Raw genomic sequence first — 20,980 nt, 5'->3', positions numbered from 1 at the left:
TGAGTGTGGTCAGCCAGATGGCAAAACAAGAAACCCCAGGCCTTTCTTTCCCCATGAAGACAGGGATTCAACAATAACAAACAATCAACTGCCTTTGTGATAAGTTCCAGCACCCCAGGTGAGCATAAAATAGCATCAAAGCTCATGTCCTCCCTCCTATCTGCCCCAGCAAGGCAAGATTGAGAAAAACAAACATGACAACAACTTCCACCTTCTCCCTGGGGAGGAGCAGAAGAGGAATATACCTCCAATGGAACAGTTGGGGGCAGTGCTACCCTAGAAACTTCCTGACCGAATCTAAGTACTGACATTGAACAGGGCGCCAGGTTGAGGGTCATTGAGAACAAAAGCAATCAGTGCTTTGGTTTAGCATCAGACCCTGCAGTATAGAAACAGACACAAGGTGGAGCTCCAGTACTGTAGTTTACTACAGCACGAGAGGCCACAAGTAAAGCAGACAAACACACACCAGAGAGAGCAGACAGACGGACAGAGGAAAACCTCTTCAATTAAGAAATTACAAACCCAAAGAGGATGCATCCCCATAAAAGATTTGTTAGGTCTCAGGATTCTCTAGCTAGACTAACTGGATGAAGAAAGTCTTCCCAGTATGAAACCAGACGGCAAAGACCAGAGAGTTAGCTAAGACTTCAAATGCCAAAGCCCTAACAGAAAATAACAATACAAAGAAACAGGGAAATATGGCCAATTCAATGTAAAAAAAACTAAATTGCAGCCAGGCACAGTGGCTCACACCTGTAATCCCAGCACTTTGGGAGGCTGAGGCAGGCAGCTCCCTTGAGCCCAGAGCTCAAAACCAGTCTGTGCAACACGGCCAAATCTTATCTCTAGCAAAACAAAACAAAAAAAAATTAGCCAGGTGTGGCAGTGCACACTTGTAGTCCCAGCTACTTGGGAGGCTGAGACGGGAGGATTGCCTGAGCCCAGAAGGTCAAGGCTGCAGTAAGCCATCAGCACACGACTGTACTCCAGCCTGGGTGACACAGCAAGAGCCTGTCTCAAACAAATAATAAATAAATCACCACAAATTGGGCCTAAAGAAATGGAAATATATTGCCATATAAACAATTCAAATTAACTGCCATAAGGATGCTTAATGAAATAAATGAGTACAGTTGAACAAATAAAAACTCGGTGTAACAATGCATAAACAAAAGGAAAAAAATCAACAAAGATAAAAACTATGATGAAGTAGCAAACATTATTTCTGGAACTGAAGCATACAGTAAATGAATTGAAAATACACTAGAGGGATGTAACAGTAGACTTGAGCAGGCAGAATTTTTTTAAATCAGCAAATTTGAAGACAGGACTTTCAAAATTGCCAAGGGAAAGGAGCAAAAAGGCAAAGGAATGAATAAACATAAAAAGAGCTTAAAGAACTTATGGGCCACTATCAATCAGAACAACATATACATTATGTAAGCCTCAAAGGAGAAGAAAGGGAGAAATGGAGACAAAGCCTATTTGAAGAAATAATAGCTGAAAACTTTCCAAATCTGAGGACATAAATGGACATACAAAGAAGCTCAAAGAACTCCAACAAGGATAAATCTAAAGAAAACTACACCAAGACACATCATAATTATACTGTCAAAAGTCATAGACAAAGAGACAATCTTAAAAGCAGCAACAGACAAGTGAATCATCAATTACAAAGGAGCTTCTGTTAGATTACTAGCCAATTTCTCAGCAGAAACCTTGCAAGATAGAAGGGATTAGAAGAATATATCTGAAGTACTGAAAAAAAAAAAAAACCCACTGCCAACCAAGAACATTGTATCTAGCAAAAGTGCCCTTCAAAAATGAAGTAGAAATTAAGACTTTCTTAGATAAACAAACACTGGAACAGTTCATCACCACTAGGTTTGCCCAACAAGAAATGACAAAGGGAGTCCCTTAAAGCAAAAGGATAAAAAATAGCAACACAGTAACACAAAAATACACAACTCCCTGGTAAAGTCCAAAGAGACTTCAAAAAGTTCTTGGAAAAATGGAATCAAAAGATAAAAATAAAAAATATGAATTTTATTTCTCAACAAAAGCTCCATAAAGGTCAAGACACTTTTATAAGTGATGATATCAGCCATTTAGCTCAACTCTAAAGAACCAAGGGTCTTGGGAATTTAACCATGCCAATGCAGTCTTTTCACATTATCAACTGAAAAAAATAGGTGCCTTTTAAAGATTTAAGATTAGTAAACAAAAAAAGTAAGAAGGAGCGAAATCAGGATTATAAGATGGATGCCTAATTATTTATCATCAAAACTCTCATAAAATTGCTCTTGTTTGATGAAAGGAACGAGCAGGAGTACTGTCATGATGGAGAAAGACTCTGGTGAAGCTTTCCTGGGGATTTTTCTGCTAAAATTTAACCTAACTTTCTCAAAACACTCTCATAATAAGCAGATGTTATCGTTTTTTGGCCTTTCATAAAGTCAACAAGCAAAATGCCTTGAGCATCCTAAAAAACTGTTGCCAAGACCTTTGCTCTTGACCTGTCTGCTTTTGCTTTGATTGGACCACTTCCACCTCTTAGTAGCCATTGCTTTGATTGTGCTTTGTCTTCTGGATTATGCTGGTAAAGCCCTGTTTCATTTCCTGCTACAATTCTTTGAAGAAATGCGTCAGGATCTTGATCCCATTTGTTTAAAATTTCCATTAAAAGCTTTGCTCTTGTCTGCAGCTGATCTAGGCACAATGGTTTTGGCACTCATTGAGTGGAAAGTCTGTGAATCTTTAATTTTTCATATAGAATTGTCGAAGCTGAACCAACGGAGACATCTATGGTGTTAGCTATGGTTTCTGCTGTTAATCATTGGTCCTTTTAAATAAGGGCATGAACATGATTAATCTTTTCCTCACAAATTAATGTAATGGTCTGCTGCTGCAGGCTTCATCTTTAAATCTTTAGCATCATCTCGTCTCTTCTTAAAAGAAGTTATCCATCTGTAAACTGCTCATTTATTTGAGGCATTGGCCCTGTAAACATATTGTAAATCAATGATTTTACCATTCTTCCACCTAAGCTTCTTCATAAACTTGATGTTTGTTCTTGCTTCAATTTTAGCACAATTCATATTGCTCTGACAGGGGCTCTTTTCCAAATGACATCTTATCCTTCTTAGTACCTCAAACTGGATTTTGTTCAGACATGTTGTAACAAGTTAGTACAAGTTTATTTTGATAAAAAAAATTTTGAAATCCATGCACAATTTTCTCATAATACACATTTTCCATGAACTTTTTGAAGACTATTTGTATACTGACAAATATGGCATCTTCTAGTATTGTAATACAGTAATACAAATCACTTAAATATAGTATAGAATTTTTTAAAGCATAAAAAATAATTCTAAATCTGTGTTAAAATACACACAATATAAAAAGAGGTAAAGTATCATCAAAAACAAAGCAGGGGAGGGAAGAGGTGAAAAAAGGAAGAGTTTTCGTATGTAACTGAAGTTACTAATTTAAAATTTATTTTTATCACTTGAAGACATGTTATGTAATTGCAAGGTAAAGTCAAGGAAAATATCTGTAGAATATACACAAAGAGAAATCAGAAGAAAATCAAAACATGTCACTAAAAAAAAAAAATCAATGAAACACAAAAGAAGTCAGCAAGGGAGGAAAGATGGACAAAAAAGCTATAAGACATATAAAAACAATAATCAAAATGGCAATAGTGAGTCCATGTCAATAATTACTTTAAATATAAATTAGGCCAGGAGCGGTGGCTCACATCTGTAATTCCAGCACTTTGGGAGACCGAGGTGGGCAGATCACTTGAGGTCAGGAGTTAGAGACCAGCATGGCCAATATGGTAAAACGCCATCTCTACTAAAAATACAAAAATTAGCCAGGCATGGTGATAGGCATCTGTAATCCCAGCTACTTGGGAGGCTGAGGCAGAAGAATCACTTGAACCTGAGGCAGAGGTTGCAGTGAGCCAAGATTGTGCCACTGTACTCCAGCCTGGACAACAGAGGGAGATTCCGTCTCAAAAAAAAAGAATTAAGTGCCCAAATAAAATACATAGATTGGCCAATGGAATAAAAAAATAAGATCCAACTACAGGTTGTTTACAAGACACCTGCTTCAGATCCAAAGATGCACAAAGGCTACAAATAAAAGGATGGAAAAAGATATTCCATAAAACTGGAATCTGAAGAGAGTGGCCGTACTTACATCAGACGACATAGACTTTAAGACAAAAACTGTCACAAGAGACAGAGTAGGACTTTATATAATGATAAAAGGGTCAATTCACCAATAAGATATGCACCTAACATTGCAGTTCCCAAATTTATGAGCAAACACTGACAGAAGTGAAGGGAGAGAGAGACCAACACAATAATAGTAGGAGACTTCACTAGCCCACTTTCGGTTATGGATAGAACAACCACACAGAAGATCAATAAAGACACAAAGAACTTGAACAACACCATAGACCAATTGGACCTAACAGACATACTCAGAACATTCCAATCAACAACAGCAGAATACACATTCTTTTCAATGGCACTTGGAACATTCTCCAACATAGACCACATGTTACGTGACAAAACAAGTCTTAACAAACTTAAGAAGACTGTAATCACATAAGGTATATTTTCCATCAACAATGGAATTAAACTACAAATTAGTAGTAGAAGGAAAACAGTAAAATCCACAAATAAGTGGAAGTTAAACAACTCACTCTCATACAACCAAAGGGTGAGAGATGAAATCACAAGCGAATTTAGAAAATATCAGGAGACAAATGAAAACAAAAACACAATAGACCAATATTTATGTAATGCGGCTAAAACAGTATTACACCTAACATTAACAATCAGTAAAGATCTTGAATTAACAACCTAACTTTAGACCCTTTCAAAGAACTAGGAAAAGAGAAACTAAACCAAATCAATAAAGGGAAATAAAGATTAAAACAAAGATAAATAAAAAAGAGAATAGAAAAACAATGAGGAAAAAAAAAATCAATGAAACCAAGAGTTTGTTTTTTGAAAAAATTAACAAAACTGACAAACCCTTAGCTAGATTACATAAGAAAAAAAGAGATAATCAAATAACTAAAATTAGAAACGAAAGGGGACATCATAATTGATGTCACAGAAATAAAGATTATAAAAGACTTACATGAACACATATATGGCAACAGATTAGATAATCTAGAAGAAATGAATACATTCCAAACATATAATCTACCAAGACTGAAACATGAATAAAAAATCTCAACAGCCCTATAACAAATAAGAAGATGAAACAGTAATCAAAAACTTCCCAACAAAGAAAAGCCCCGTACCAGATGGCTTCACTTGAAAATTCTACCCAATAATCAAAGAAGAATTAACTCTTCAAACTCTTACCAAAAAATGAAGGGCAGGGAACACTTCCAGAATCATTCTATGAAGCCAGCATTTCTCTGATATAAAAACTAGAAGACAGAACCAGAGGACTACACAGCAATACCCGTGATGAAGACTGATGCAAAAAATCCCCCCAAAAATACTGGCAAACTCAGTTCAATAGCACTTTTTTTTTTTTTAAGAGAGGGTCTCATTTTGTTGCCCAGGCTGGAGTGTAGTGGCATGATGATGGCTCATTGCAGCCTCAACCTCCCAAGTTCAAGTGATCCTCCCACCTCAGCACACCCACCCTCCTCCTTAATACCCCATAACCCCTGCCCCAAGTAGCTAGTACTACAACTGTGTGCCTCCACATCTGGCTAATTTTAAATTTTTCTAGAGACAAGGTTTTACCATATTGTCCAGGATGGTCTTAGCCGCAAGCGATTCTCCTGCCTTGGCCTCCCAAAGTGCTGGGATTACAGACAGGAGCCACCATGCCTGACCCAACAGCACATTAAAAGGATTACACACAATAAGCAAATGGGATTTATACTTGAAATGCAAGGATGTTTCCAAATATGAAAACAAATCATTGTACTACACCATATTAACAAAATGAAGGGCAAAAAACACATTATCATCTCAACTGATGCGCAAAAAGCATTTGACAAAATTCAACACACTTTCCTGATAAAAACACATAACAAACTAGAAATAGAAAGAAAACACCTCAATATAATAAAAGCGATACACAAAAAGCCAACAGCTAACAGCACACATACTGGTGAAAGACTAAAAACTTTTCCTCTAAGATCAGGAGGAACAAGGCAAGGATGCCCAACATTGCCAATATTCAAGATAGTATTAGAAGTCCCAGTCAGAGCAATTAAGACAAGAAAAGGAAATAAAAGGCATAGAAATTGGAAAAGAAGTAGAACTATGCTCACAAATGGCATAATCTTATAGTAAATAACCCAAAAGATTCCACAGAAAAACTATTACAACTAATAAATGATTTCAGCAAGTTGCAGGATACAAAAATCAGTTATGCTTTCATGCAGTAACCATGACCAATCAAAAAAGGAAATTATGAAAACAATCCCATTTACTATAGCATCAAAAAGGATAAACTACCACAGAGTAAACTTAACCAAGGAGGTAAGAATAATGTCAAAATACAAAACACTGTTAAAAGAAATGAAAAAAAGATACCGATAAATGGAAGGGCATTCCATTCTCATGGATTTAATAACTTAAAATATTGTTAAAATGTCCAAACTATCCAAAGTGATCTACAGATTCAATGCCATTCCTACCAAAATCCCAATGGTATTTTTTGCAGAAATACAAAAAAAAAAATCTAAAATTCATATAGAATCTCAAGAGGACCCATATAGCTAAATCAGTCTTTAATCAGAAGAATAAAGCTAAAGGCCTCACACCTCCTGATTTCAAAACCTGATTTTACTACAGAACAACAGAAATCTAAAACAGCGTGGCACTGGCATACAGACAGAAGAGACCGACAGAAATAAATCCTTACATAAAAGGCCAAATGATTTTTCACAAGAATGCCAAGACTACACATTGGGGAAAGGACAGTCTCTTCAACAAATTGGGCTGGGAAAACCGGATAACAAGCAAAAGAATGAAGTTGGACTCTCACGCCACATACAAAAATTAACATAGATTAAAGACCTAAAAGTAATACCTAAAACTCTGAAACTCCTAGAAGGAAACATAAAGGAAAACCTTTGAGACATTGGATTTGGCAATGATTTCATGGATATGGCACCAAAATCACAGGCAACAAAAGCAAAAATAGACAAACAGGACATCAAACTTAAAAATTTCTGTGCACCAAAGAAAACAACTGACAGAGTGAAAAGGCAGCATATGGAATGGAGAAAATATCTGTAAACCATCAAATGGTTAATATCCAAAATAGGTAAGGAGCTTCTATAACTCAACAATAACAAAATAACCCCATTCAAATGGATAAAGGATTTCAATAGACAATTCTCCAAATAAGATATGCAAATGGTCAACAGCATATGAAAAGATAATCAACATTACTAATAAGAGAAATGCAAATCAAAATCACAATAAGATATCACCTCACACCTATTAAGACAGCCATCAGAAAATAAGTGTTGGTAAGGATGTGGAGAAACTGGAACATTTCTACACTGTTGGTGAGAACATAAAATGCTAGAAAAATGCTCAGCCATTATGGAAGTAGTGTGGAGGTTCCTCAAAAAATTAAAAATAGAATTACTACATGATCCAGCAATCCCACTTTTGGGTACATATCCAAAAGAATTCAAAGGAAAATCTGAAAGAGATATTTGCACACCCATGTTCACCACGGTATTATTCATAAGAGCCAAAACGCGAGGCAACCCACTTGTTCACTGATGTATGGATTTTTAAAATGTGGTATATAGATACAATGGAGTATTATGCAGCCTCAAAAAACATGGAAATCTTGTCATGTGCTATAACATGGATGAACCTCAAGGATATTATGCTAAACAAAATAAGCCGGTCACAAAGGACAAATACTGTATGATTACAATCATATAAAGTATCTACAGTAATCAAAATCATAGAAACAGAAAGTAGAAAGGTGGTTAACCAAGGGCTGGGGGGAGTGGGAATTAGTGTTTAGTAGATATAGTTTCAGTTTTGGAAAATGAAATACTTCTAGAAATCTGTTGCTTAACAATGTAAATATATTTAACACTACTGAACTCTACACTTAATGGCTAAGACAGTAAATTTAATGTTGTATGTTTTTTACAACAAAAAAATTGAACATGTGAAATGTAGGTGACTTTGTCTAATACTATTTGTAATTTTCTCTAGGAAGAACATAGAAATACTGTAAAATAAGTGTGACAAATGTGTGACAATACACTTTTTTCTAAATATCATATGACAAGTATTGAGGAAAGAAAAAGAGATACCATTCTATTTAAAGTCAGGAAAAGCCTTAAGGGATACATATTATTTGTAGAATACAATGGAAGTCATTTGCAGATATTTCAAATCAATTCCGAATTATAATATCAAACAACTTATAAAATCTGACACAGGGCATGGTGCCATAGGCCTGTAGTCCCAGCTACTCTGGAGTCTGAGACCAGAGGATCAATTCCCTGAGCCCAGGAATTTGAGACCAGCCTGGGTGATAGCAAGCCTCCATCACAAAAATAAATAAATAAATAAAAAACTAAAAAACAAACAAACAAAAACCCTTAATATAAACCCTTAAACTTGGACATTTCAATGAGTAAATAAGTTTAAATTACTATACTAAAAATAATTGGTGTTAATCTTTTATTGCTCTAGCTTTTACAGAAAATTTGTATTAGTAAAGATAATCAAGTATCTTTAAATTAGTAGTTTATCAAAATGGCACTGTTTAGTGGGCATTACAAAAGAGTATATATAAAACATGAGCCCATTTTTGTCAGAAAAAAATTATGCATAATATATGCATGCGTAGGAAAAAATGTGAAATATGCCCAACAGAATATCAATAAAAATTATCTATAGAGTAGAAATACATGCCCATTTTTATCTTTTCTACACGTTTTCTAATTTTCTACAATGAATGCATAAAGAAATATGTTAAAGGCTTATTAACCCATGTATGTGAAAATATAATTAAGCTAGAATAAAACTGAAGGTTTCTTTTCCTAGAGGCAATGTTTACACCTATTTATTAGTTCTGCAACCCCAACTTTCTCACTAGAGGCTATGCAAAAACAAAATCAAAATACACAAATAAGATTGGCAGCCTTGGCAGAGTAGAAAGTAGAAATTAACACTAGAATCCAATTTGTCTTTTACGTTCCCATTCTCAACAAATGGTAATTTACATTGCTCACTGGCTCACTAGTGGCAAACACAGGAGGTTCTCCCCTGAGACTTTTATATGTTTTTGTAACAGAAACCTGAAATAATAGTCTCTTTCAACTCCTGTTTATCAGCAGAAAGTTGTCCCCTGAGCAATGTCCAGGTCACTAAAAATCAAAATCTGGGGTAAGGGGAGAGAGGGCAATTTACCCAGTTAATAGGATGATCCCATCCCTAGAACAAGTATGCATATTTAATACAAATCACCTTTGGCCTTAGAAGAGAGAAGCTAAATAAGAAACCTATTCTGCACCTTCTCCCTTGCTGTAATCATCACTATCTCTATCTCTTAAAAAAAATGTCACCCTGGGTAGCTCTTCAGTTTTAACACTTTTGCTGACAATATTCAGAAAAGAGAACAGGAAATTGCCTTGAACAACCACAAACTAGCAAACTCATATCTGCATGTTTATAAATGCACCTCAACTCTACAGATCATAAAAGAGAGTGATGTATATTTGACACATGCAGGCTAACAGAATTATGCTCACTTTAGACCCAGAAGAGTCTTTTGATTTTACCTTTTCTTATTCTTATATGTTCATAGTAATAAGATATCATGTTCTATAGCAATTGCTCCCAGTACTCCACATCGAATAAAAATCAACAACATGCCTTTAAAAATAATAATTCACCGGCCGGGTGCGGTGGCTCACGCCTGTAATCCCAGCACTTTGGAAGGCTGAGGCGGGCGGATCACGAGGTCAGGAGATCTAGACCATCCTAACATGGTGAAACCCCGTCTCTACCAAAAAATACAAAAAATTAGCAGGGCATGGTGGCGGACGCCTGTAGTCCCAGCTACTTGGGAGGCTGAGGCAGGAGAATCACGAAAACCCGGGAGACGGAGCTTGCAGCGAGCCGAGACAGTGCCACTGCACTCCAGCCTGGGCAACAACAGAGCGAGATTCCATCTCAAAATATATATATAATAATAATTATTATTATTATTATTTACCAAGAGCATTTTGAATAAATTTGCATTAAGACTAATGACTGAAAACTTGTTATTTAAGTTTATTTGTAATTTATTTCCCTGCCTTAATTTATGTGAACAAATTACCAAACTACTGATAGTAATAAACAATGCCAGCATCCAATTAAATTGGAATCTAAAAAAATCAAGGCTACATTTTCATTCTCATAAAGACAATAAAAGTGTAAAATAATCACCATATTAAATTTCCTACACATATCTAAAAGTTGTTTTAATTATATTCTTTTTCATTTATAAATATGATAACATCATTGACTTTTTCTGAATTTCAAAAGACGGCTGCCAAATTAAACAAAGCATTTGGGGAAAATTTAAAATTATAACAAAAATATCAAAATAAATATATAGACTATATATTTTAAATATTAACCTATCTTATGGCACTTTTGCAATATTGCTAATGCCTAATAAAAAACAGATTTAATACTAATCAAAGATTTGATCTTTTTCAAGAACATTTCTCAATCATCAGAAGAAAATGGAAAACATTCCAGTAAAACTTCCTATTTTTCAGAACGACTATACACCAAGATCATTCTGCAAAACAAAACAAAAGATTCTTCAATGGACAGAGCTGTCACCTGAAATATAGCAATTTGGCAGATGCACCCAGTTTGTTTTTCTGAGGGAGAATGAAGTGCTGACAAAGAGGGTAAAGGAGATGGTTTGCCAGTTGGTACTAAAAAAGAAGTGAGCCACTCATTCACATAATCAACACAGAAAGCTCACCATCACCAGGCCAACAAGAGTGGAAGTGGGGGCTGGCAGCCTAGCAACGAGCCCCTTCTTTTACCTTCTTCTGTACAATCCCCTCAGACTTAACACTAACCTTTTATAACGTCTCCTCTCTCTTTTCTCCCTCAAGGCTGCCATCCCATGATGTTCATTCTAACCATATTTCACCTATATGTAAATGGAGAGGCCATGTTATCTACCCGCCATTAATGGAGCAAAAAGCAACAAATTGTCCCCCATCTATGCTCCTTCAGAAATACCCTTCTAAACAAAGGGGCAAGGAAGAGATAAGAGATACTTAAGACAGTAACAAATGCTTAGACTTCTGCTATGAAAATAAATAGGCTTTCTCTATAATAAAGGGAATGAAAATACTTATCACTGGATTAAAAAAGAAGGGAGAATGTATGTGTGAACCCATCTGGGAGCTACTATGTGCCAAGCACTACGATAATCTTAATTAATCCTTATATAGTATCTCCATAAAATAGACACTGTTATAATTCCCTTTGTACAGATGAGATAACTAAGGTTGGGATAAGTGTTTTCCCAAAGCTAACAAAACTAGTACTTGAAAAAGGTGAATTATGAAACTAGATGATCTGATTTCACAGCCCATACTCTTAAGCATTATGCTATACTAGATACACATATTCTAAAAAGGAAATATACTCCTTAGCTTTTTGTATGAAAGTAAAAGGTTAGTAGAAAAAGATAGGTATATCCCAGATGTCTCCTTATTCTGTCATATCAGAATATAAAAGATGAGTTGTTTTGTCTTTCAATGTTTTTAAAGTTGAAGGCTGTATAAATGTTAAGAACACTGAGTCTGGTTTAAATTCCACCTGTGCCTTAACCATGTGCCTAAGAATTTGTTACCTAATCTCTAAACGCGTTTCCTTCTCTGCAAATAGGAATAACTATAGCTACTTCAACTTTTCGTTAAAATGGGGTTCTATATGTGTTAATATTTTTAAAAATTCAAGTTTATTTTTTAAAGTGTACTCAGTAAAATGCAATTGTTCCCAGCACCTAACCAACAAATCTGGGATTACAGGTGAACATACTTTGATTCAGAAAAATTAAGTTTATTTAAATAGTGCCTAAATACTGCTATATCATGTACTTGAGAATGTATCTAAAAAACACTACTTAAACTCTCGTCATACTAATGATAGAAGACTTTTTAGGAAGTCAGCATGTCAATTATCCAATTTGTTAATAACTGAGACTGGATTACGTATCCAGAGCTTTGTTCAACACTATAAAGGACATAAACAAGGAAAATACATGCTCTCTAACTTCAGAAGTTTGTAATATTGTTAACGCAAAGTTATCATGCATGAAAGTTACATAAAAAATAAAGACTTCTGTTTTATGATTCATGACAGTAACAAACATTCAATGAAGAAAAAGATGAGTATAAACTGGAAAATAATAATGTGACGAGGCTCTGAGCTAGCCCTGAAAAGCAGTTAAGATTTAGACTAGTAAAGAGAAGTGAAAAAGTAATTCTGGATGGAAGGCAAATATGCAAAGACAAAGTGACAAAAACAAGCATAATTTGTATAGGGGACAGTGAAGAGATAAATCTAACTATGGAGACTATAATAAATTTCATTGGAAAGGGCACATAGTTTATGAAAGTCTGGCTCAGCAATTTAGACTCGCAACAGTAAACCACTAAAGCAAGGTTCTTAAAACAAATCTTTAAACAATATTTAAATACACAGTCATGTGTAATTAGAGATATTCACAGTTCAAAAAATATGTTATATATTTCAAAAAATTTTACTTTTGAGAAAACTACAATGTTATTTGTGGTTATACAGTTTTTCAAAACGAGACTTAACTGTTAGAGATAAATACTGAAATATTTACAGAGAAAGTGATAAAATTCTAGGATTTGCTCTGCTTCAAAAGAATGAGAAGGGATAAAGTGGGTGGTCTTAGGTTGATTTTTTTTTTTTTTTTTTTTTGAGACGGAGTTTCACTCTTGATGCCCAGGCTGGAGTGCAACAGCGTGATCTCGGCTCACCGCAACCTCTGCCTCCCAGGTTCAAGCGATTCTCCTGCCTCAGCCTCCCAAGTAGGTGGGATTACAACCATGCGCCACCACCCCAGCTAATTTTGTATTTTTAGTAGAGACGAGGTTTCTCCATGTTGGTCAGGCTGGTCTTGAACTCCTGACCTCAGGTGATCCGTCTGCCTTGGCCTCCCAAAGTTCTGGGATTACAGGCGTGAGCCACCGCGCCCGGCAGGTTGATAATTATTGAAGCTTAAGGCTAAATAGAGGGAAGCTTGTTATACTACTCTGGTTACCACTTTTTGAGATGCTTAACATTTCCCATTAAAAATTTTTTTTTAATCTACCAAGTTAGAATATTGTTGGGAAAAAGATCAAGTCATGTAACTATATTCTAATATTTCCACAAATGTATTTGCTACAATCACTTATGATACAAGACTGACAGAATGAACCAGACTATTACTATCTACTAACCAAAGCTCTACAAAGAATTAATTCAAGAAACCCTGCTGCCTTAAGAGAAGCCTTTGTAACTGCTATACATTTTAAATCAAAATAGCTTTGCCATGTTTATATTTTTCACTTTTTTTAATTCTAAAAAATTCTGGTGAGATACTACTACAAATCAAACACAAACCAAATGAATTATTAAAATAAGTTAATGCCAGTCCTAAAACCACTTGGCTTTGTAGTTTCAGATATTGAAAGGCAAATTTTCATGCAATGACATTAACAACACATGCTGGCATGCATCCCAACAGTAGTTAATATCAGCAACACACGGCATACAACTCCTCACCCAGAGTAAAGAAATCAGGGGCTAATTCTATTTTTATTTCTTCCTGTTATCCACAAGCAGGTGGCAACATAACACTAGCTTCAATAAAGCAGACGAAGTTACCTTTCTCAAAATAGATGACCACTGCAATAAAGCCCCAACTCGTGCAAAGGAAAAATTAATTTGCTTTTACCCCAGCTAAACGATATTTTATGTAAAAGCAACTGCAATCTATTATTTGACTGTGCATTTCTTGAAGTTCACCAATAATAACAAACATTCATTAAGCCCAGCACTGTGCTACATACCTTATCTCATTTCATTCTCAATGCAACCTTATTTGACAGATAAAAAAACAGGCTTAGAAAGGTTAGGTTCCTTGGGAAAAGTCCAACTAAATGTGTTGGAGAGACAGTATCTGAACCTACATCAGCCTGACGTCAAAGCCCATAACTACCTCACTATATTGCCTCCCATAAAATCAAACCAGTCTATATGATCAATGATGTATATTATGGACATAAAGATGCTCATATAACCTTAGAGTAAGCATCAACTCTTAAAGAAGACTTATAGGAGTGATTATCTTTTTAATAAACTTCTAATTCCATAAGATATACTCTATAAATAAAAGACTAAGTGATCTTCACTTCTCTTTATTTTACTGCATTTCCCATATTTTCCATAATCCGCTTTATAATGAAAATTCCTTTAATCAATAAGTCAATTTCAGTTTCAAATGGATTTTTCTATCTTTAATGAGATCCTCCAAGTTTTGCTAAATTTATTAGCAATGAGTTTCCTATGGAGCTTGAAAGAAATAAATTGTCATTTAATTATCTACAAAATTATATAACAGTTAATTAAAGTACTGCTATCAAATGTTAAAGCCAACAATCCACTATAGAGCAAAACGTTTGCCATTATAGAACCAGAGGTCTTCAGAGGAAACACCGATCAGGCCTCAACACTTCCAAATAGTGAATGAGAACTTACAATACCATTTGGCTGTCTAAGTCAATTTTCCGATGTCTGATTTTAGTGACGGGGTAAAAGCCATTAATTCTGAAAGTCATTATTTTGCATGTATGTGTCCATCTCCTCCTCCTTCCTCTCACATACCCTCTACTGCAAGTCCACATGGACCACTGACTTAGTATCTGACATTTTCTCTCCTGGCTCTAGTCCCTTCATACTTTCATTCTACATAATTGGAGTAATATACAACATTCAGAGAATTTCAACAATAAGAGCATGGCAAGTTATTTTGCAATGTACCCTGGCACGTAAACATAAGTGATTAAAATGTTTTGCTGCTGTCAGTAACACCCTTTTTATAAGAAGCAGTTGTCAATATAGCACAAATTGCTATTCAACTCACCTAAACCTCACCCAAACAAAGAGAAAATGAATTAAGTAACAAAAATGCCTGTATGAAAGCTCCCTTGAGGTGTTTAAAACAGGGACGGGGGAATAGACCATCGAAAGTCCACAAAAATGTAACACTTTTTACTTTTCTCCGAAATACCTAGGTTTTCTGTATAGGAAATGACCCTGGTCTGAACTCTGCGCTGAGCAAGTGAAATGCCCGTGAATTATCGACCTGTCGTGGGAATCCGGTCTCCCTTCCTCCTTCCGCTGCAGCTACTTCTACTTCCCAGCAGGAACTGAGCGTCGAAATCCTTTAACTTCAGGACTAAGCACTTCAGTCACCTCTCCGGGACATCCATTCAGCCCCCACCCCGTTACACCTGCGATGCTGACGTAGGCAAGCACTTCTTTTAATAATCTCACCCTGACAGAGGGACGACCTACAGTATTAACTGCTGTGAAAGTCATCCCAAATGCGCTCTCAATTGAACGAGGCTTTCCAAATTGAAGTGCAAGTTCCTGTGGAAGTCCCAATGCATTCTTCTTTGAGATTAAAGCCCCAGAAAGGGCTGCATTTAGAATACACACACACCCCTTTTCCCAGGGTTTTCTTGAACTACATTTGGAGAAAATGCTGCCCCACACAGACACACTTGCATTATCGCCATCCCCACCATTTCAGGCTCGGCTGCCCCGGAAGAGTCTGGTTAAAAAGAAAAGAGAGGAAGCGGGGGCTATATGTTACGTTCGTGGTTTTGTCCCCCCCACCAAAGTTTCAAGTACACATTACGCTCTGGCAGTCAGGGCTTCCAGAGAGATACAGAGAAAGAAAGAAAAGGCGCGGGGAGCGGGCTGGAGGATTCTACAAGCACAGGCCCCTATAGAGAGCCCGTTCGGGAGACGGGATTTCCCTCCCTTTCCTCTCCCCCGCCCGTTCGTAATTCTGCCCCCGCCGCGGGCCCGGAACAATGCAGCCGCCCGTCCCGGGGACCAGCCACTTACCACCCAGGTCAGTGCCCCGTTGCCGCCGCCCACGCCGGCTCCCGCGCCGCAGCCACCCGACTTGGCCATGGCGAGTGCCTCCAGCTCACAGGCCCTGAGGCCGCAGCCGCCGCTCCCGCCTCCCTGCGGGCCTCTGGGCCCCTCCGCTCCGCACCCACCGCTCCACTCGCCGCACTCCTAGCCGCGCCGACCCCCGCGCCCCATCGCGAAGACCCGGAGCGGACGTCCAGCCGAGCCCGCTGAGGAGGCCGCGCCGCCGGCTGCCCTCAAACTCGAGGCGCGGCGTCCGCGTCGCCCGGGCCTAGCGCGGCGGCTGAGGAGGAGAAAGCAGGGAGCGACCGGCCGCGGCCGAGCGGCGGCGTTGCCTTCTCGCCCGCCCGCGGGCGCCGCTGCAGGCCGGGCTGAAGCCCGGGCGTGCGAGCCGCGAGGGCGGCCAGGGAGCCCGAGGCACTCGGACGTGGCGAGGACGCAGAGGTGCCTTGTCCTTCTCACACTCCGCGAAGGCCAGCCACTCGAGTCGCCAGAGCAGTCGTCCCGGTCGCCGCCGCTGCTTCAAAGGCCGCCTTAGCCTCGCTGCAGCCCCGGTTTCCTCACACACACACACCGAGAGGGACAATAAACAGAGCCGCCGCCGCCGCCACGGTCACCTCCCTCTTGTCCGGCATAACACCGCACACACACATTTGCACACCGGGGAGAGAGGGAGGGCGCGGCGGCCGCCCCCGCTGTCAGTCAGCGCCATGCCGTCCAATCCGGGCCTTGTCGCCACAGCCTCTCGGCCAATCCCAAAATTCCAAGCCCCCTGGAGGGGCGGGACCCGAGGGGGGAAACGTCATTGCGGGTAGCAACCGAAAGGAAGACTTGGGGTTTTTGTTTGCGTGTGTCTATGGGTTTTCCATTTGAAGGGAGAGCAGGGGCTGCTTCAAGGGTCAATTGAGGGCGGCAAAGGGAAAGGGTCGAATTGGCCTCGGGTCGATTGTAATCCTCCAAGCGTGCTGTTTACTCTGAGACCTAACCGGGAAGCCTAAGCGTTTCTTTGCCTGGGGCCTCTAAGGATGAGGATGGGGGCGGGGTGGGGATGGGGGTGGCAGGAAGAAGCCGGGGGCCGTCCCAAAGGGAAATTATTTTTAAAGAGCGGTTGTAAACCGCAGGCAAGACGTTGTAGACCACTGGTGCAAGGAGGCCCCGTGACCCGTCCTCCCCAAGGGCCTAAGTGGACGCTGCTGTCGAAAAAAATCATCTCAGACCTTCTCCATCCTCCCTCTCCTCCCCTCACCCCGAAAGAGCATATAGTCAGTTTCAAGAAAACTACATATGAAAAGCTGAAATGATAAGGGACACACAGAGAATGTTCTAGGGAATGAATGCAGGGTGGGTTGAGTGTTCTATTTCTACTGTTTGTTGACCTTTCTTCTCTGAACAATGCAGAGATGTCACTGTCACTTTTCTCATCTGTCCAGAACTGTGCCCCCTGCCTCTAAGAGGGCATGCTTAATTTTTAAAACTGCTTTCAGTGGAATTTTCAAATGCACAGTAAGGAATAATTTCATTCACATTAAAGCTTTCTAAGAATGAAAATTACCGATACAGCAACATCACAGTCTTTGGCAGATGGAAGATGGCTTTACTTCTTCCTGTTTTTCAGTGTAATTCCACTCATGTATTTATTGGGCGCACACTCTGCCACGCTATGCCAGGCTCTGCGATGGGTTCAAAATAAAAACAGGGCTCCTGATTTCAAACCATTTATAACCTGGCTTGTGAGACAGACTAAAAGGGAGCCAACGATCACCAAAATGAGTACTTGAAGGCATGAAGTGCCACCAAAGAGTTGTGATGAAAGCTTTTTATAAAGATGAAAACAGTATTACTGTTTTTTGAAGAGGTGTTTTTGTGAACTTCCAACTGTGCATTTCCTCTCAAGGGAAAACAAAAATGTCTCGGGTCACATCTTTAAACTGCATTCTGAGTCTAGAGGTGGAGAACTCTGAAACATGGAAATAATTTAAACATAGCTTTTTAATTAGCTCTCTGATGGCCATGTAACTTTGCCATACTAGGGACTTCAGAACAGTGAAGCCTTTCTTTACCTTGAACTTGGGGTGCAAACTTTTCTGAACCTGACCAAGTATCCATAGCCTTGTTATTTAACTTCCCTGAGCCTCAGTTTAGTGCTTGTTAAAATGATCTTGTGTTCTTACTGTGAGTTTGCATCTCCAAGTACACATGTATTTTGTTTGAAAAGGGGTAATTTTAAAGGCAATGAGTATTTTTATGAAGATGTATTAGGTAGAACCTAAGCTATAAAATATATAGCTGTCTCCTTTTTTAAACTTAAGTTGTCAAAGCTCTTTATCTTCCGTTTTTGTTGTTTTTAGAGACAGAGTCTTGCTCTGTCACCCAGGCTGGAGTACAGTGGCATGATCTCGGCTCACTGCACCCTCCACCTCCCAGGTTCAAGCAATTCTTCTGCCTCAGCCTCCCAGGTAGCTGGGATTACAGGCGCCCGCCACCATGCCCGGCTAATTTTTTTTACTTTTACTAGAGAAGGGATTTTCACCATGTTGGCCACCCTGGTCTCGAACTCCTGACCTCAAGTGAGCCGCCCATCTTGGCCTCCCAAAATGCTGGGATTACAGGCATGAGCCACCTCACCCGGCTTAGGTTCAGATTTTGAAATGAATAAAACAATATATTCAAAACTCAGATTAATAAAAATAATGTTCTTTTCACTTGCCTCATATGTGAAGCATTGAGTCCTTTTGTCTTCTCAGTATGAAAAAAACCCTTTAATAAGTGTTACTAGTTTTAAGAAAATACTGACTTACCCAGAAGAATTGCAAATAAGAATTGCTGAATATACATGAAAATCAACATTTTTAAAGCAGAAATTTGTGATGAGTGGAAGACAGAATCTACATTAAAAGTATCTCAGCTTCTAAAGAATTGTTCTTTTTAACTGTGCAGCAGACTTAGCATATCTTTATGATAAAATTGATTATACGCAATCAGTTTTCTGGGGTAATGTGAAGTAATTTTCAATTAGGGGTGGATCACCTGAGGTCAGGAGTTCGAGACCAGCCTGACCAACATCATGAAACCTCTTATCTACTAAAAATACAAAAATTAGCCAGGCGTGGTGGCATGTGCCTATAATTCCAGCTACTGGGGAGGCAGACACAGGAGAATCGCTTGAACCCAGGAGGCAGAGGTTGCAGTGAGCTGAGATTGCGCCACTGCACTCCAGCCTTAGCGACAGAGCGAGACTCCATCTCAAAAAAAAAAAAGCTTCTATATCAGGTTTGTCTAGTTTTAGATACTACTTTATATGTATATATTACATATAATGACTTAATTTCTACCCCATAGCAAGCACTGACCAAAAGGATAAACTAGAAATTAGTCATTTCTATAAACTGTATAAAGGTCTTTATTTAATCAAGATTTCTGAGTAGCTTCCATAGGAGCTTATCCTAACTACTTCAGAATTTCTATTTTTAGATCTTATATTTCCCTATTGTCGCAATGAAAAAGAAAATTAAATGCCTACTGTGTTAGGTACTCAGGAACTGGGAATTTAAAAAGGTGATGAAGATGCATTTTCTGCCTTAAGTTCACACTTGAATTATATAGTTTCGAGCTAATTATTTAATTGAAAAGCAATTTTATATTTATTCATTTGCTGTTTAATAAACAATTTACCTCTCTTTGGGAGACCAAGGCAGGCAGATCACCTGAGGTCAGGAGTTCAAGACCAGCCTTGCCAAGATGGTAAAACCCCATCTCTACTAAAAATGCAAAAATTAGCTGGGCATGTGCCTGTAATCCCAGCTACTCGGGAGGCTGAGGCAGGAGAATCGCTTGAACCCGGAAGGCGGAGGTTGCAGTGCACCAAGACCGCGCCACTGCACTCCAACCAGGGCAACAGAGCAAGACTCCATCTCAAAAATATATATATACATAAAAAATAAAAATAAACAATTTACCTGATGAGCCACACCTATCATCGCACTTTATACACAGTAGGTAATTTAATCAGTAAGTAAATTATCCAAGAAAATAGCAACTCAAAACCATACTTCTAGGTATCTGCCAAAGTTTCAATAGTTTCCACTTAAATATTGTGTATCATTCCAACATTGAGATTCAGTTGGGAGGAGGATGACAAATCTTTAACCTCGGAAGCATTTAAAGAAGCTAACATTTGAATTCAAAATTCAATATCTATAATTTCACCTCTCCTTTCTCATTGCATTAATTTTGTGGATCCTTATGATATACAAGGTTGCTGGGCTAAGAATAAGAAAAATTTTTAATGTGTGGCCTATGGTAGACTCAGTAAGTGATTGCCTAGCTAATAACTATTGTATGTTTAAATGTAATTTAGTTTGTTATAGTTCTTTAGAAGTGAGCTCAAGGAAGAAAAGTTACTATCAATGTGACTTTTTGGTTTTCAGCATTTCTCTAGTAAATATTATAGTAGATTATTAACTCTGCTTCTTCGAACTATTTAATTGCTACAAATAGTTTATAAGTATATTTTTACTTTTAAAATGGTATTTCAGCACCAAAAGTAACAAGTGTTTGCGGATGGCTGAAGATATCAATGATCATATTACTGAGTATTATTACCACTAGGAAGACAGACAGCAGGTAAAGTTCTTCAATTTCTACCTGTAATAATTACAGGGTACAGTATTTGTTTTGATTTTTTGTTTTGCAGGAGTTTGTTTTGATGTGTTTTGGTCAAATAAGCTACACTGATC

At 38.2% G+C, this 20,980-nt stretch overlaps 1 protein-coding gene across 2 annotated transcripts in view; it reads right to left on the bottom strand.

Annotated features, from left to right (window-relative positions):
• Positions 1–16,925, bottom strand: part of TOP2B (DNA topoisomerase II beta) — a 66,775-nt gene extending 49,850 nt beyond the window's left edge. The window contains exon 1 of one of the 2 annotated variants that reach the window (XM_009239267.4): positions 16,215–16,925. In XM_009239267.4, the coding sequence (XP_009237542.1) occupies positions 16,215–16,283 (69 nt within the window). In that variant the 5' untranslated portion in view covers positions 16,284–16,925. 2 annotated transcript variants of the gene reach the window in all.
• Between the last annotated feature and the right edge of the window lie 4,055 nt (positions 16,926–20,980).

The sequence above is a fragment of the Pongo abelii genome, chromosome 2 (assembly GCF_028885655.2).
Source record: "Pongo abelii isolate AG06213 chromosome 2, NHGRI_mPonAbe1-v2.0_pri, whole genome shotgun sequence".
Lineage (NCBI taxonomy): Eukaryota > Metazoa > Chordata > Mammalia > Primates > Hominidae > Pongo > Pongo abelii.
Note: the sequence above shows the minus strand (reverse complement) of the source record. Positions and strands in the feature narration are given on the sequence as shown.